This window comes from Canis lupus, chromosome 7 (genome assembly GCF_048164855.1).
Source record: "Canis lupus baileyi chromosome 7, mCanLup2.hap1, whole genome shotgun sequence".
NCBI lineage: Eukaryota > Metazoa > Chordata > Mammalia > Carnivora > Canidae > Canis > Canis lupus.
In genome coordinates this window covers 12,571,740-12,591,170 of record NC_132844.1, presented here as the reverse complement: position 1 = coordinate 12,591,170, position 19,431 = coordinate 12,571,740, and the positions used below count along the sequence as shown (strand labels likewise).

The 19,431-nt window shown below is 33.9% G+C and overlaps 1 protein-coding gene across 7 annotated transcripts in view; it reads left to right on the top strand.

Moving 5' to 3' along the window:
• GRIK2 (glutamate ionotropic receptor kainate type subunit 2) overlaps positions 1–19,431 on the top strand; it is a 1,079,206-nt gene that overhangs the window by 1,043,293 nt on the left and 16,482 nt on the right. For all 7 annotated transcript variants that reach the window (XM_072831955.1, XM_072831953.1, XM_072831957.1 and 4 more), the window contains one exon: positions 643–868. In XM_072831955.1, coding sequence (XP_072688056.1) covers positions 643–868 — 226 coding nt within the window. The remainder of the gene's footprint in view (positions 1–642; positions 869–19,431) is intronic.

Genomic DNA, 19,431 nt, shown 5'->3' with positions numbered 1-19,431 from the left:
AACCACACTGGGAAAAACAAAAACAAACAAACAAAAACTCAAGGTTTTTTAGTGTCGGTGTCCAGTGTCTGTATCTTCCAAATGTTGTTATACAATGTTGAAAGATAAAATTAGACACAGGAAATACTCATGTGAGATACAAGCCCAAAAGTTCCTTCTATCAATTTTGTTTTCTCTTTTTTTTAATGGCCTTCTATTATTTATTAGCAATGCATTTTTGAGCATTAAATTATTTTCGATATGTTTGTTAAAGAAATCAGTGTTATACCTGTAAATATTAGAAGAGGAACTGCTACAAGGAACTCTTTTGCTAAAAAAAAAGATTTTATCTTAAAGAGAGAGACACAAAGAGAAGGGCAGAGACATAGGCAGAGGGAGGAGCAAGCTTCCCCACGGGGAGCCTGAACAGGATCCCAGGATCACAACTGAGCCAAAGGCAGAGACTCAACCACTGAGCCACCCAGGTGCCCCAGTGAGGAACTTTTTATACAGATTTTGATTTCTTCGTTTGAATATTACTATTATTAGTGAGACAATTATAAGGTATTATGGGTAAATGAAATATAGTCAGCTCCATATAAATATTGTAGGATCACATGGAAACCGAAGATTATCTTTCTTACGTATTTTATTTTTCCCTAGAAATCAAAAATATCTACGTATGACAAAATGTGGGCCTTCATGAGTAGCAGGAGGCAATCAGTACTCGTCAAAAGTAATGAAGAAGGAATCCAGAGAGTCCTCACCTCTGATTATGCTTTCCTAATGGAGTCAACAACAATTGAGTTTGTTACCCAGCGGAACTGTAACCTGACACAGATCGGCGGCCTTATAGACTCCAAAGGTTATGGCGTTGGCACCCCCATGGGTAGGTTTTATGTCAGTCACTTGTTCTTTGCTCATTCATCTCAGTTGTGGTGAGAAGGAGGAAAAACAGTGCCTCCTCCATATGCCATTAGGAATATTGCTTATAACAAATCTACCTTGTTTTGTTCTGTCACTATATGAAATCAGGAAGCAATTGGGACATCTGCTTCTAAATAGGTGAGTAATGAAAGAAAAATTGATTTCTACCAAAATGTCCAGTAGACTTTTTTTTTGCTGTATCAGTGTTGAAAAAACCAACAACATCAATATAAAAGACCTTCTCAATTCTACATTTGAAAAAAAATCTTGTGAATAAAAGTTTTGGCATTTTATTTTTTCAGATTTGTGTTTTATGAGTATAGTGTTTGACTTAGAGTGTTAATTAAAAGAATAAGCCACAAAATGGTTCATTGGTTTCTGTGGATATATATATGTTTTATTGTTTTATTTTAGAGAAGATAATTGCTTAATTTAAGAGAAATAGCAGAATGTTTACCAGTAACATATCTAGAATATTTGACACCAGGATCAATTATTTTTAACATCCTTTTCCTTTCATATGACAAAATTATTTTCAATCATAATCATGAAATGAAATAAAGGATTAAAAAAAGAAGTGAAAAGAAAAAAGATAACAGTTGCCAGAAAAGACAATGAAAATTTTGATTTATTGATATTCATATATGTGTATCATATATATGAATATGTATATATATCTATATAACAAGTACATTCATACACAATATTATAGTACCATGTACATATGGTGGGCATAATAATTGTTCCCCCAAAATGTCCACGGCCTAATCCCCAAAATATGTGAATATGTTATCTTATCTGAGAAAAGGGACTTTGCAAGTGTGGTTGAGTTAAGGATTTTGAGATGGGGAGATTACCCTGGATTAACTAGGTGGGTCCTTATAAGGAGGAACAAGGTTTGGAGTCACAGTTGAGGGGGCAGGATAATGGGAGAAATGAAAGGAAGAATGTTTTAATCCATTTGGAAGCCTGTAAAATAATACCAGAGATGGGGTGGCACCTAAACAGCTGAAATTTATTTTTCACAGTTCTGTAAACTGGAAGTCCAAGATCTAAGTACCAGCCGACTCCTTGTCTGGTGAGACCTGCTTCCTGTTTGATAGCTGCCTTCTCACTGTGTCCTCACATGACAGAATGGTCAGGGATCTCTCTGGAGTCCCTTTTATAAAAAGCACTAATCTCATCCATGAGAGCACTATCTAATGACTAGTCACCTCCCAAGGGCCCCACCTCTAAATACTATCATATTGAAGATTCAGTTTCAATATAGGAAGTTGGGTGGCCACAAACATTCAGACCATGGTGTCGATAGTAGATAGAAAAAAGAAACTGAGAGTGATTTGAAAATGCTACCTGCTGAACTGAACATGGATGAAAGGGTCACAAGCCAAGGAACACAGATGACCTTTAAGAGTTAGTCTAGAATGCAAGGAAACATTCTTTCCTAGAGGTTGAAGAAGGAATGAAGCCCTGCAGACTATCACTTTTAAGACTTCTGACATTCAGAACTATTAGAAAATATATTTGTGTTGTTTGAAGCCACTAAATTTGCTATAGCAGAAACAGTAAACTAATATTATATAATACAATGTATTTTTTGAAATAAAGGGGAAAACAGCTATTCATTGGCCCATCACAGTAATAGATAATAATATTATAATTTTTCTGAGCCTTAACTTCTACAAATTTGTTCATAACTGGGTCAAAACTGATCTTCATTTGCTTACATTTAATAAATAGCATAACAATTTTTGTTAATTTATCTTTACTCATAAATTTAACTTTAATTTTGAAAAATTGAACAATTTCTTTCAAATAAATGTATATACAGTAGTTCGAAAGTTGGGCATAGATTTATGAAAATCCAATTTCATAAAAAATTCCAGAAATTATGAGACTATAAATGTCTTTGTTTCTTTGAGATCATTCCTAGCAGCTTTCAAATGTCTGGGAAGTCCAAAACTTTTCCACCATAAAGACTTCACCAAAAAATGTCTACACTAAATTCTATCATGTTTGGTAAAGTTTTCTTAAATTTATTCATAGCCCAAAATAGTTTGGACTGGATTTGAGAGAATTTTGAGACACTAGCTTCTATAACACTACATATTTATGTAGTAGAACAAAATAATGATTCCATAGTCACTGTAGAAGTGAAAACAAGCAAACAAAAAACCCACAAAACCTTGGATTCATACTCCCCATTTATGCAAGTGTAGCTGAGATCACATGTATGGGGAGTAAACTATATAATGGAAATTTTCCAAAGAGAATACAATATTTATTAAAGAATAAGAAATTAAATGTGAGTCAATTCAAAGCTTAATAGAAGTCAGGTTATTAAACTCAACAGTAATAATTTAGAACTTAGGTGCACAGGAGATATTTTTGAGGTGGAATATTTTGTGACATGTTTGCCTTGGTAGTGTGTAGTGATAGTTGATATTCTTGTTGTTTTTAAATTCTGTACGCAAAACATCTTTATTGTCTGAACCAAGGAAAAAACTCCCAAAGCCTTGCTGTTGTTACGCCAATGTATGTAGTAATTCAGAAGTTTTATAGTGAACATTAATATATTATAAATGTTTATTAATGATTGAGTTTTCATAATTACTACTTGAGGAGCAAAACTTTGTTGATGGAGTGCTCAAACTATGGTATTCACCAGAGTTAGATCTGATGTGATTCTTTCCCCTCAGTGAGAATTACATAATCAACTCAGAAACTTCGTGAGTTCATGTACCATTTATTTGGAATTTGTAATGAGTGACTTCTTTGCCAATTTTTCAAGTATACTTTACTAATTTATGAAATGGAGTATAAGCAAGTTTATATTTTAGGCGATAGACTGATAAGGTGCTATTAGTATCATCATTTGCAACAACCTTGCAATTCCCTAAAGGGTATTATGCTAAGTGAAGTAAGTCAGACTGAGAAAGCAGTATGATTTCACTTACATGTGGAATCTGAAAACCAAATGAACAAGGAAAACAAAACAGGAATAGACCCATAGATACAGGAGACAAACTGCTTAGCAGACATGAGAGAGGTAGAAGGGCAGATGGAATAGGTGAAGGGAATTAAGAAACACTAACTTCCAGTAATAAAATAAATGTCATGAAGATGTAATGTACGGCATAAGGAGTATAGTCAATAATTGTGATAGCTTTATATGGTGACAGATGATAACCAGACTTAACATTGAGGTCATTTTATAATGTATAAAAATATTGAGTCACTATGATGTACAGCTATGGCTAATAGGGATATTGTATGTCAATTATACTTCAATTAAAAAACAAACTATCATCATGTAGTATTATGCACAATGATATTCTAGATTTAGCCTTGTTGTTTATTGTAATCTTGGACAAGTCATATGAAAGTTATGACTTCTGGAGTTCATTTCTTTTTAATAGTGAAATAAGGGACACCTGGGTGGCTCAGCGGTTGATCATCTGTCTTTGGCTCAGGGCGTGATCCCAGGGTCCAGGATCCAGTCCTGCAATGGGCTCCCTGTGAGGAGCCGGTTTCTCCCTCTGCCCATGTTTCTGCCTCTCTCTGTGTCTCTCATGAATAAATAAATAAAATCTTTTAAAATAATAATAATTATAATTAGTAAACTTAGAGGGTTATTGGAAGACCTAAGGTTATTTAATTTAAACTTACAACATTTCTTCTGATAATGTGCTTGACAAATTCTGAGAGTTTGTTCTAAACTGGGGTAGGAACTACATGGAGAAACATGGTTAGCTGATGTCTTAGAAAAAAAAATAAAAATCGAGCAAACTGCATTTATGAGGGGATGGGAACAGTGACTTGATAGGTTCCCATTGCCTTATAGTTTCATCTGGAAAGAGCTGGAACAAATAAATGCATTTTTCAGTGTTGTCTCTGAAAAGGGTAAGATTCTCAAGTGTCTTTACCATCTTTTGCTGGTTTACATTATCTGGATGAGGGCATAGATCTTTGTTTCTTTGTTGTGTAAGCCTATAAAACAGTACCTGCATTCTATGTGCCCTCTAATATTTGTCGAACACATGAATTCTACATCTGAAAATGTGATGGTGCAGCAAGATTTATAAAGAAAACACATAAATTTTAGAGCTAATAATGAATATGACATTTTACATTATCAAATGTGATGACCTCATTAAACAAATGTGAGTAATCCAGGATAATGGGAAGTAAGATTTGAAAAGAATGTGTGAGAACTTTGCAATGTAGCACAGGTATTTTATTTAATTATTGTTTTTTGTTTCAAATTTTTATTTAAATTCTAGTTAACATAGAATGTACTATTGGTTTCAGAAATCGAATTTAGTGATTGATCACTTACATATAACACCCAGTGCTCATCACAAGTGTCCTCCTTAATGCCCATCATCCATCTAGCCCATCCTCTACCCACCTCCTCTCCATCAACCCTCAGTTTGTTTTCTGTAGCTAAAAGTCTCTTATAGTTTTCCTCCCTCTCCTTTTTCTCTCCTACCCCTATGTTCATCTGTTTTGTTTCTTAAATTCCACATATGAGTGAAGTCATATGGTATTTGTCTTTTTCTGACTGACTTGTTTTGCTTAGCATATTATACTCTAGCTCCATCTATGTCATTGCAAATGGCAAGATTTCGTTCTTTTTGATGTTTGAGAAATTTTCATACACACACACACACACATCCCTTCCTCTTTATCCATTCATCAATCAATCATGTTTGGGCTCTTTCCATAATTTGCCTATTGTTGATAATGCTGCTAAAAACATCAGAGTGAAAGAGTCCCTTTGAATCAGTATTTTTTATATCCTTTAAGTAATGGCATTGTATCCTAGTAATGCCATTGATGGATCATGTGGTAGTTCTATTTTTAACTTTCTGAGGAAACTTCATATTGTTTCCCAGGGTGGCTGCACCAGTTTGCATTCCCGCCAACCCTTTCTTTGCATCTTCGCCAATATTTGTTGTTTTTCTATGTTGTTAATTGTAGCCATTCTGACAACTGTGAGGTGATATCTCATTGCAGTTTTGATTTGTGTTTCCCTGATGATAAGTCATGTTGAACATCTTTTCATCTGTCTGTGGGCCGTTTGTATATATTCTTTGGAAAAATGTCTATGCATGTCTCCTGCCCATTTCTTAATGGGATTATTTGTATTTTGGGTGTTAAGTTCAAAAAATCATTTATAATTTTGGATATTAACCCTTTATCAGATATGTCATTTGTAAAGATCTTCTCCCATTCCATAGGTTGCCTTTTAGTTTTGTTGAATATTTCCTTCACTGTGCAGAAGTTTTAGCACTGGCATTTTAATGATAGTCACATAATAGTACTCATAATTTCAAAATTTATAAAATAATTTTGTTTTCTATATACTGGAATACCTTAAACATAAGTTTTTTTTTATTTGTTCGCTTGTTTCATAAATACAATGTACCAGTGTACCAGTGTACTGGGAATATCTCTATCATACTCTCACTTTGAGGAAATGCTCACTAAAAAGAAATCAAAATAGTGTGTTATACAAATCCCAAAAACCCACTTGGTTATCTCAGGTTTGAAGACTATTTTTAAAAGAAAGATAATAGTTGAATCAGTTCTAAGGAACTCTCTGTTACAGTTTATTGAAGCATACAAAAAGAAATTTCCAATACCTTCTTACCCCTGACGCTCTTTACTAAAAGGTAGAGACTTATTAAGAAAATATAAAACAATTCAAAATACTGATATATAAGCTATATTTTAATGTAACTTTGAGGGAAATACCAGGCATAGCACTTAGAAATTCTATTTCCTCTCACTTTATGCTTATCATATAGATAAGATGAAAGAACAAAACAAATTAAACTATAAGCCGTAGGATGTAAATCTTTTTTCTTTTATCTGTTCAACTAGCTGATCAGATTAACTCTTGTCCTGAAGAAAGCTGAGTTTTTGTGGAAAATATTCATTGATATTGGCATGAGATGTTATGTTGTATTATATTTCTAAGTGGGATCCTTTTTTTTAGTGTGTAGATTGGTGGGGTATAATATATATTATTGTTTTTATTAAAGTAATTGTTTTAAATGAGGCAATGGCACATGATAAATGTCTAACTTTTATAAAGACATTCTTGGTATTTTATTTTATTTTTTAAAGATTGTATTTATTTATTTGACAGAGAGAGAAAGAGAGAGGAAGAACAAGTAGTGGAACAAGTAGTGGAAGCAGGTTGAGAGAGAGAGAGAGAAGCAGACTCCCTGCTGAGCAGAGATCCTGGTGTAGGACTTGATCCCGGGACCCTGGGGTCTTGACCTGAGCCTAAGGCAGGAACTTTACTGACTGAGCCACTCAGGTGCCCCCATTCTAGGAATTTTAATGTAAAATTATCAGTACATAGGAACAAAAATTCAAAATATCTGAAAAATACCATGATATAGCAAAATGATAGACCAAGAAGACGATTTTTAGCATATTCTTCATTTTCATGCCAAACAATACTAATTTTTATTTATTTTTTCAAAAAATACTAATTTAAAATTATTAAACTCTCATTATCACTAAAAGATATTTAATGCATATAGCATATGTTTTATTCTTAGCCTAATTCTGAATGAGATAAATTTGAAAACAGTAATGTAAAGGGATAATATTCAAATCACTTGCCTGCAATATATAATATATATATATATATATATATATATATTGTTTCTCTTATTCAGATAACTTGTTTTCTTCTCTTTGACATGATAATGTGAAGTTCTTCAGTGAATTGTATTTTATTCATTCATAACATAGCATAAAATTAAAATATTTTTGAGATCCAGTACATTATGAGTACGTCTTAACTCTCGTATAAAACATCATCAGAGAAGTGTAATCTAGAAAGAGGCTCTCATACTTCACTCCCTTAAATACTTTACTTCTGAGAAAAATATTCCAGGTGGTAATTTATGATTCGCCCAGTCATACCTCTACTAGAAGTATGGCTTCATGAATTATTTATACTTATTTAGTCATTAATAAGCACAAGGACATGTAACCCTAGTACTTGAATGAGATTCTGATTTCCCATAAACTTTCAACCAATATCATAATCTGCATTTTTCAACTAGTTAATTAGCATTTGCCTTTTATATCATCGTTGTTCAAGCATATTGAAGATTATTTGTAATACATCACATTTCCTTAGTTTCAACAGATTGTTTAATCACACACCAAAAAAAAAAAAACACTCAGGTATGAAAAAATGTTATTTGAGGCTCTTGTTCTTTTCACAGCAAGAGTTAATGAGATAAATATATTCAAAGCAGAGCAATGTGGTCTCAGGTTCTGGAAATTTAGGTCAGTACCAGATTCCCCAAGATTTTGAGTTTATATTCTGCAGGAGCCATAATCTATAGTGAAAATTTCATCTTTACTAATACTGTAAATGTTATTAAAGAGAGGAATTCCCTTTGCTTCCATTGTTGTTCAGATTGTCAGATGTTGTCATTGGGGCACATGTGGGTAAGTGCAGGAGGTTAAAATGGAAAATACTTTGTCTTTTCTGGAGTAAGAAATCAGAAATATTTTTAAAAATTACATGCATTTTCCTTTACCCCTCGAAAGTCCATGCAGTCTCTTGTTAGCCTGCCAGGCCCCCTCCAGTGTTACTCATCCAGGGGCCTGCCATCACCATTCATCATTCTGAGTATGATGAGAACTGCCCAAAGTGTGTGAGATCGCTGAATGACTCCAATATAAGCTATTTAATTAGGGAAGCTCTGTTTACACAAAAATACTTCAGTGGAGCAATCAACAATGATGTGAAGGTAAATGCTAAATAAGCATAAGCTGGTTTAATTAAGCTTGGGGTGACATTATATCCTTTTCAGTTTTCCTACTGTAGCAATGTTATTTCGACGTAGCATTTACTATATGGTAGATTTTTGAAGCTGTAAGTGTTCTTACTCTTAAGTTGACTGAACTTCCTATTTCATTCAGAAGAATTTAAGAAAAAAAAAACAGCTCTAGATGGGATAGAGCAAAAAAAAAGGCAATCACTGCAGTTTTCATTAAGGAATATTTAAAATGTGTGAGCAGTTGCAGTCTCTTGCCTTTTAATTCACCATAGGTGATCATCTGTTTATCTGAACAGGGAGCATTTCCCCTTAATGGCATTTTATGCTGCATTACCTCCCTTCTCACTGCCCAGACTAAAAGCCTTCTTGGCTTCTCCCTTTCAAATGTGGAGTGCACATTGCACTTTGAGGACCAGGCCGACTCAGCAGTCCATGAGCTGGGACGAAAGCAGCAGTCTAGAAAAAAATCCATTATGGCCAGTTGGGGTTATTTTGCTTTGCTGTGTTTAATTTGGTAGAAATATTGTAGAGTGACTGAAGGGTCTCATTAAAACTAATTTTTTTTTAAGATTTTACTTATTTATTTAAGAGAGAGAGGGAGCACAAGCAGGGGGAGTGGCAGGCAGAGAGAGAGAGAGAAAAGCAGGCTCCCCTCAGAACAGGGAGCCCAACTCAGGACTTGAACCCAGGATCCTGGGATCATGACCTGAGCTAAAGCCGAAGGCAGATATTTAACTGACTGAGCCACCCAGGCAACCATTATTTCTGTTTTTAACGAGTTAGTGGCATGCTTCATTCATTAGTTCCTCATGAATTTAGTAACCTATATGAAGTGTCAACCGAGAAGGGCATGGAGGGATTGTGTTCATACCTGTGCATATTGTTGATGCTAAATTTTTCTATAATATCATTTGTTCCCATTTTCCTTGTTGAGGTAAATCAATAGTTTCATGTAGTCAGTGAATAATGATTTCTGGAAACAAAATGCAAATTAACTTAGATATATCATAATCATACAACTACTGACATATATATATATATAATACATGAAGTCTACAAGGCAGAAATATAAAAATGAAGTAGAGATTAATATAAAGTGGATGTGTTTACAGTGGTTTTTAATAATAAGGTTAGATTTAAGATAATTTTTTACAAGATTTATTTATTTATTTTTGAGAGAGAGAGAGAGAGAGAGAGAGAGAGAAAGAGAGGAAGGGGCAGAGGGAGAGAATCTTTAAGCAAATTCCCTGATGAGTGCGGAGCCCAATGCAGGACCAGGGCACAGGACCCATGAGATAGAGACCTAAGCAGAGACCTAGAGCCAGACGCTTAACCTGTTGAGCCACCCAGGCACCCCTAAAGATAATTTTATCACACACAAAAATGCTATATGCATTTTATTTCTGTCATATTTACTTGTTTAATTATAAGACTATAGGATATAGTCTTATTTCACAATAGAATTTAATTTTAATTTAATAGGTTATTAATGTTATGTTTATAAACTGTTTTATGATGTATTTTATATTAATGATTACAAAATAGCAGTAGTCCTATTAATGACTCTCAAGCAATTTTTATCTTGTTATAATAATCTTATGCATAATTAGCCTGAAGTAAAAAAAAAATGTTGCACTAGGTTGTATCATTGACTCTTTATGGTAGAAGTAGTCCACTATGACACATGAACAACATGAAATTCCTTTCTTCACTTCTATATTCTAATGTTAAATGCATGAGATCTCACTTCTGCTTTATTTCTTGTTCTTTGATGAAGCGAGAGATATAGAATTGGTACTAGGGGAGGCATGTTGTTTATTTAAGGCAGATGCCAGTGTTTATAAAAATAGAAATCAGTATGAGAAGCATGTTTTTTCCCTGTTTTGCTCACCATCCATTTCTAGAATTCCCAATTCATCATATAATAAGTACTGTAATATTCATCATTATAGATGCATAAAATTGCCGGCCTTCAGTTCTTCAGCTTTACTGAAATGAATGAATACATTTGTCTTCATTAGTTGAACATAATGCACAAAAATTGATGCAAATTATTCATCTTTCTGCAGGTCAAACCTTCCATTAAAATGCATTCTATTTTTTCATTGCATAAGCAGCATAATTTTAATGTTGGTGAAGTGATTTTGCAAGGCTAAATCAAGATCTAATAATTTTCAGATCCTGAATTAAACAAAAAAAGTCAAATTACACTTGTAGAAGTTGTATATTCCTGGCATATTGTTAAAGTCTAGATTTCATGTCACTGAAAACAGATGAGAGACTCAGTAAGCTATGCCTGCTCCACAGACATCGTCAATAGACTATGCATGCTAGAATCTAGGAAGTTTCCAGAGGGAATTTGATGATTTATAAGCACTGGTGTGAGCAGTCTTCATTAATATTGTACATGCTGACCAAATGGTGCCCAAACATTACATAAATGGGTAATTCTCACAAAAACAGAGTTACTTCTGATAGATTTTCTGTGTAAACCTTAGATTATTCCGTTCATTTAGTTAGTGTCTTGTGCTTATTAGCCCAAAGCCATGGGTTCAAACTCTAGTATAGATTAGCTAGCCAGATTGACTATGCCACATTGTTATCCTTTGGTTAGTACGACTAAGTAAGATCAATGAATCATTCTTATTCAAAAAAAGAAAAAAATCAAAGCACTGAGGTAAAATGTGTAAATTCTAAATTCCAAAGATGAATAGCTTGCATTTGCTGGCCCTTATATGAGAGGCATTTCCTAACACACTGTATGGAATATGTGGCCTTTGTAGTCAGATGACTTATGTACTAATCCTAGTTCCACCTGAGTGTTCCAGGTGTCTTAATTGAAGTTATTGAGCCTCTCTGAGACTCAGTGTCCTTATCTGTAAATGGGGAGGAATCATGTCTAAATAATTGGGTTGTAATAAGGATTAAACATATTACATTTATAGCATTGGCATAAGAACATATGTACCACAAAGAATTACAAAGGACTGTCTTGAGTTATGGAAAGGACATATCTGTGGTTTTAAAGTTATTTATATCTTATATTTTTGCTTTCTATTCTTTATACATTCAGACATATTAAATTTATCATAGATAAGACAGATTATTTATATGACCCATTCCTAACCAATTAGAAGTGTTTCTCAGGGTGCCTGGGTGGCTCAATTGGTTAAGCTTCTGACTCTGTTTCATATCAGGTCATGATCTTATGGGTCCTGGGATGGAGCCCTGGGTCAGGCTCCATGCTCGCCAGGGAGTTTGCTTGAAGATTCTCTCCCTCTGTCTTTTCTCCCACTCCTGCCTGTGTTTTCTCTCTTTCTATCTCTCTCTCTCTCTGTAGTAAAAATAAATAAAAATAAAAATAAACACATCTTTTTTTAAGAAAAGGAAATGATTTTCTATGGAATTTGATTAGGGTTTTACCATCACTTAATCCGTATACTATAGTTAGCTAACCATAGATTTGGGGGAAGAAGGTGATTGATAAAGATGAGGCAATTTCAATTGTAGAGCATTATGTAAATAAGTAAAATGAAGTTTTTCCTTCTCTAAACATTTCCTGAATCTTCAGTGAACTGAATTCCAAGATGTATTCAAAGAAGATTATCTCTAAATATATGTATTCTTCCTTGGTATTTGGTTAATCTATTAGAAATTTTATTATGCTTTAATCTGTTTGGCTCTGTAAAGTAATGAACAAAAATATAGATATGCATCATCCCCTTTCTTAAGAAGACAAATGTGAAAAACGAATTTAACACCAAATGGTGAAAATACAACATGGGCAAGTGGTCTGTTATGAAATGCAGAGACTCAGTGGGTAAATTTCAGTGAGGGGAAAGCAGTCAGGCCAAACTTGAGCTCCACCTTAAAGGATAGATACTTATTCTCTTCAGAAAGTTATCCTCTCTCCTAATTTGGGGGTTCTTTTTTTAAAGACATATTTTATTTATTTATTTATTTATTTGAGAGAGAGAAGTGAGCAAGAGCAGGGGAACAGCACAGGGAGAGGAAGAGGGAGAGGGAGAAGCAGGCTCCCCACTGAGCAGGAAGCCCAACATGCAGCTCAACCCCAGGACCCTGGGATCATGACCTGAGCCGACGTCTGTCACTTAACCCACTGAGTCACCCAGGCCTCCCCAGTTTTGGGGTTCTTGGTGATTAACTACAATGATAAATTTATTTAAAATGATCCGACTTTTGTAGTTTGTTCATTACAGTTTGATATTAGATTTAGAATGAAAACAGCAAAGTTAGGAAGGTATTCCTGGCATTTCCATTACTACTATTCAAGTGATTACCATGCAGATGCAAAATTGTAAGGAAGGCAGGGTTTCTGGGATAAAAGTATTTCTATTTTCATATTTAGTTTCAGATTTTTGTGATTTAATACCCAGAGAAGAAATGTGACTACAAATCTACTTCACCAGCTACTTTTAAATAATATATATGAAAGACGTCAGAACCAGTGAAGATAGTTTACTTTTTCATTATATGCTGATAACATTTGCCCTTCTTATTCTTTCCACATAGGCTAGGGAATATTCAGAATATTAATAAAAGACAACTGGCTAAAACTCATACTCTATAATTTGAATTTTTTATTGATACAGTGTGTGTGCCTCGTATAAGCATCTCCTTTTGTGATCTTAGATACTTGAATATTCTTCAGAGGATTCTTCAAATATTCCTTCAAATAGAATACATTTACATTGCTTTTCTATGGAGGTCATAAAGACATTGCTTTTTGAGGTCTACAACAGAGGAAAAATACACAACCTCTAACCGGTTTAAGCCAGTTATTGATTTTGAATCTACATGTTTAACTTTAAAATTTACTGTATCTACGCCCTTGGTGGTACATCCACTTGATATCTATACATGTATTTACTCCCTGAATCCATATAGTCTCTGCCTTATGTTTTTTTACTTTTCCTTTCTCATTTTTACATTAACAATGCATTTATCTTTGGCTCCATTCCATCATGACTCTGATATCTTGTACCTAGTTCTATCTTCTATATCTAGAAGAAATGAACTAAGTAGGTTTGGGATGCTTTCACTGTCATTTTTCTTTCTCACATATGCCTTCCTAAAGGAATATGTTAGAAAGAAAATATAAGAAAAGTAGTCAATAAGCAGCCAAAGAGTTATTTTCTGAACCCTTATTTTCAAAGTAATGCAACCCTTTTTTGTACTTACTCAGCAGACTAAAATAGTTCTATCTGTTACAGGATTCTATAATATTTTGTTCTTTATTATAATGATCCTCATATTTGTAAAAATTTATACAATGTTTGTGGTTTTTTGTTGCAGTGAAATCTCTAGAAGGGTAGGTCTCAAGTGACATTGTTCATCACTATATTCCTAGAATCTAGTACCTGTGCTAAGCAATATTTGTGCATGTCATTTAGTAAAGAAAAAACAAGCAGCAAGAACAACAACAACAACAACAACAACAACAACAAAACCACATGATTTATACATGGTCCTTGCCCCCAGAGCATTCATATCATCATCCAGGGGAAAAGAAATATGGAAAAACTTTAGAATATGATGCACCAAATGCTGTTTTGGAGTATCTACAATGTGCTATGGCACCAAAGAAAAGGGATCCTGTCTGTATATATATATATATATATATATATATATATATATATACAGTCAAGAAAAAATGTGCAAATATAGGGAAGAATGAACAGAAGTTTATCTGAATGAGAAGAAGTTCAAACAGAACATTGGAAGAAGTGGGGCTTTCTAGGCAATGAGATGTACAAGTAGTGTGTAATGCTAGCCAGTTAGGTGTAAGGAAAAGAGCATAAAATCAGAGAAACCTGTGATAGATTGAAGAAAAGGATTGTATGACACATTTAGGAATGGAGATTTTATTCTATAGCTCTAGAGCACCACTGAAAAATTTTAAACAAGAAAATGATGTTCCTAAATTTCTGATGTGGAAAGATTACAAAGTATCATGGAAAATGGATCACTTTTATCTGTCATTTACTATTCTGTGATTAAAATGTTGATAGTTTGATTTCAAGATAAGATTAATCTTCTTCTATTTCTATTATTCTTATTAGTGAATTCCTTAGACTCCTATCAAATTGAAGGTTTTTGATGGGATCCCTCAAAAGAAAATGCAAAGAGGAAGACAGTAACTCCACACCAATTTAGCTGTTACCTAACAGGAAGTGTGAAATGGGCTCCATAAAGATCTTTAGCTGCTACATAAATTAAATGCTTCATTTGAAATAAATGTATTATAATTATCAGACATAGATTAAAGATCTATATATAGTTTGGACTCATAAGAAATGACTAGATAACATTGCAAACATGAATGAGCAATTATTTAGTAATTAATGCATTCTTTTATTTATGCATGTGTACATCCAACAAATATGGTGTCCTTACTGTGTCCCAGGTATTATACCAACAAAGCAGATAAAACCCCTGTCCTTATGGAATTTATAGCTTGTTAGGGTAAATGAGCATTAAACAATCACAGAAGTTATTTTTTTGTTACAAACTGAGACAAATTCTAAGAGAAAATGAACAATGGTACTGTATAACAACGTTACTGACTCAATTAAATATAAAACTGGAAAAACAGCAATATAAAATTGAATATGAAATATAAATGTAAAATTTGTCATAGCACTTTTTCAAAACAAATGGGGGTAAGGAAAGTGTCCTTTAAGATAATAAAACCCATCTTCTGCCGAAGCAAAAACTCTGAGAGAATGTGATCTGGTTCTATCTTTATTGGAAGATTTTATCATGTAAAGAATGGTAAGGAGAGATATAGCTCTAAAAGCTCCTGAAATTTATTGGGCATTTATGGCACCTTGCACTCATCTCAGCATAGGAAGCAGGGAGCCATTTCATAAAATTTAACATTGCCAGCAGCACTATAATTTGAGAATGAAAGTTGAGGCTTCCAGCAGACACCCTCAGATCTTTTGGGCTAACCAGTCTTTTACTTATTAAGGCACTGACTGAGGGAAACTGTTGGCTGTTGATTAAATACAAGGACTGCATAAGAATTTTTAAACTTACTTGGCCTTATTTATTCCAGATGGTCAATACTAGAAGTGTGAAGTAAGACTGTTTCTGTACTCTACTTATTCTACTGAATTTAACAAGAGCCCGAGAAGATATCCAATATCAGAAATTTTACCCTTATTTTGGCTATAGCGTAATTGACATATTATAATTGATTCAATATTTCACTCAAAAAGCATTTGTTGAATGTTTACTGTATGACAGGCACTGTACTAGATGGTGGATGAAATGAGATCAATAGGGGATAGTTGATTATCAGTAAGTGACGAGGGGCCTGGTCTTAAGCTACCACTTAAAGGACTTCAAGTTTTTGGGTATGTGTCTTAAGAAACATTTATCAGATGAAACTCTTAAAGAAGAGGAATAACTCAGGAATTATTAAAGTTCTTTGAGTCAACTCCTTGGAGTCAATATGCTTAGTGATTATGGTATAGCCTCATACCCACAAGACATGTACACAACTATATTTCAGAAAGTTCACAATATCTTGAAGTAATGACCAGCTAGAAGAAATCTAAAATTATGAGTAATGTACTTCATAGAAATAGCTTCCCAGACTCAGAGCGGCTACTATGATGTTACCTAATTCTAAGTCATTTACAGCACATAATATTATCATGATGACCTGGATAACTACAAAATATAAAATAAAAGAAAAGAAACTGAAGTCCTCTAGGAAGTGGACAGAAAGGGTTAGTCATTAAGAAAAAGAGCAATACTTAGCCCCTCAGAACATTTAATAAAATGTTTGAAAGATTTGAGTACAGTTAGGAAGAATGAAGGCTGTGTACTTTTGCCTCCCAAATTGTTTTTTTTTAATCAACTTGATATACAAATATATTTAAGTAACTCTTACAACTCTCGATTCCCAAAAGTATATTATAAAAGGAACTTGAAAGCCAGGTGTGGAGACATGTTTTAAGACAAGCAGTGTGATGTGACTTTTTATGAGCTGATGCTTCATGAAGCATATAGAGCAATAATTGAAAAAGAGCATACAAAAGAAAAAAGATGTAACTTAATGACCTATGGTGTAATGATGTGTAAATTCAAAGATAGAGAGGACGATTTCTAAGCAGGGACAAACAGGAAGATCTATCTAACAAGGAACAACATATTCTTGACAGAGTACTGATGTAATAAGAGTAGTAATTATTGGGGCACCTGGATGGCTCAAATGGCTCAGATGGTTAAGTGTCTGACTTTGGCTCGTGATCTTCAGGTGCTGGGATTAAGCCATACTTCCTTGGGCTCCCTGCTCAGTGGGGCATCTGCTTCTCCCTCGTCCGCCTGACCATCCCCACCACCCCCAGCTCCTGCTCTCTTTCTCTCTCAAACAAATACATAAAATCTTATAAAAAAGAGAAGCAATTATTGTTATCTAAGACAGTACTTTTCAAGTTGAAGTTAAAATAAAATAATTGAAGTGGATGTTAACAGATGTGCAGGAAAAAAATTCCTTAAAGATAATTTAATCAATTTAAGCAAGCTTTTTAAAAACTTTTTTCCCCCTTTTTTAATGAGTAGATGGAAGCCTGTGTTTCCTTCTATATAATGTAAATTTATAAGAGATGTATTTGTTATGGCGTATTCTTCAAGCTTATCTGACCGAGCAGTCCTTTAAAAATGAAACATAGATGTACATTTACCAAAAAAAAGAAGTCTGTGGGGAAAATCTAGTTTGGGAAATATTGGTGTAATGAGCTTTAGAAAGCAAAGGTAATCTTGTTACTGACCTTTGTAATTGATTAAAGCATACAGAGAAGCCTGATTTGAAAGTAGAGAAACTTTTGGCTGGATGGATAGGAGATTGCCAGTATATGGATAATGTGATTTTAGCATATTTCACTAAAGCATGTCAAATATTAGATAACTTGCTGTGCAACCTTTAAAGAAAAACTGTCAATCAGTTTGCCTCCCCAGGAATTAAACATAATGCTGACTTCATTTGTTTTTATCATTTATCTACTATCTGGAAGTTCCAAAATAGAAGGAAATGTTGGTACACACTTAAAATTGCAAGTTTGTGAAGAAAAGGACAATCAAATATGCAAATCAATAAATTGTGTATCGACTTAGAATCAAGTATATATAATAACATGTGGCTTTCCTATTACAAGTAAGAAATTTAAAATGGTAGGAAGGAAGGCAAGGAGGAAGGGTAGGGAAGAGAGAAGGGTAAGAAAAGAAAAGAAGGGTTGCAGGGAAGAGAAAGGAAGGAAAAGAATGAAAGGACAGAGAGGGCAAGAAGAACAAAAAGAGGAAAATATGAGAGCAGAGGAAAGGCAAAGGAATAGAAGAGCCATTAAAGAAGGAGGAGAGAAGGAAAGAAGGAAGGAAAGAAGGAAGGAAGGAAGGAAGGAAGGAAGGAAGGAAGGAAGGAAGGAAGGAAGGAAGGGAGGAAGGAAGGGGGAATCCATTCAATTTACTAAACCCAGCAAGTTAGCACTGAAATACTCGGTGAGATTTGTATTAATTGTTTATAATAATCATGGTTTATTATTAAGGAGCTTTTAACTGTTGGGAGGGATGTTAATGAAGTTACAATTTTATGAAAATTGTTTCATTTGCTTCTTTTTTCCTTCCTTCCTTCCTTCCTTCCTTCCTTCCTTCCTTCCTTCCTTCCTTCCTTCCTTCCTTTTGTAAGCTGCAACATTTTCTATCTGGTAAATGGGGTCTTTTGGAAACGTAAAAAATACATTTTTTAAACATAAGAGTCCCTTTCTGTCAGTATGGATTATATGTTTAAATAACCAAAGAAAATCTCATTGTGAGCAGGAAAATAAAAGAACCAAAAATCAGAGATTTCCTAGTGAAAACTGAAAGGCTAAATTCAGCTCTAAGAGGTTATTGGCATATCCTGCCTTTTTTTTTTTCAAAAAATGATTTATTTGCCAATATTTTAATGTAGAGAATTTTAGAATGGTTCATGTGTTACCACAAAAAAAATAAAATAAAATATCTGGTAACTTTGTGTTGAAACTCTCAGTTTTAATAAAAGTGGAGTGAAAGTTATCCACTGTGGATGTTGCAATTTTTCAGATATTTTTGTCTAAACTACTTCTTCATTCATTTATGGCTGTCTGTCCTTTTAGCATTTGAGGATTGACTTTTAGGTACAATAGTATGTGTTATAATAGACAAATTTATCATTTCTTCAGTAGTTCTCTCATCGATCTTAGAGTCCTCTTGTGAAAATACACACCTTCCTCGGAGGTAGCTTCTCTGGTTGCCACTCAATGCTCCCAGAGTTCCTTGCTTGCCAGCATATAGATTGAAGCTGGGTTGGTGTTTGGGCAAAACGTAAGCTCTATCTATCTAACTAATGGCTGTTCACTTCATTAGAGCTAAGCGCATGGCTGTTCATGTCACAAGGAGAATGAAATATACTTTTGTTCTTTGATTTCAATGTGTCTTTGAGATTTTTCAACTAGATGAAATTTCAGCCCATCTTTGACTTCAACTTGTATTTGTATAGAAATGCTTTCCCAGGAGCATCAAATGATGTACCAAAAAAGTAATGATTTGTTGTTGAATTATTGTTTCTTTAAAACATAATTCCTTGAACTAAATTGATGGCAGGATGACAGGTAAAACATGGCAAGGATTTACTGTCATCAGTTATGGTCCCTATATT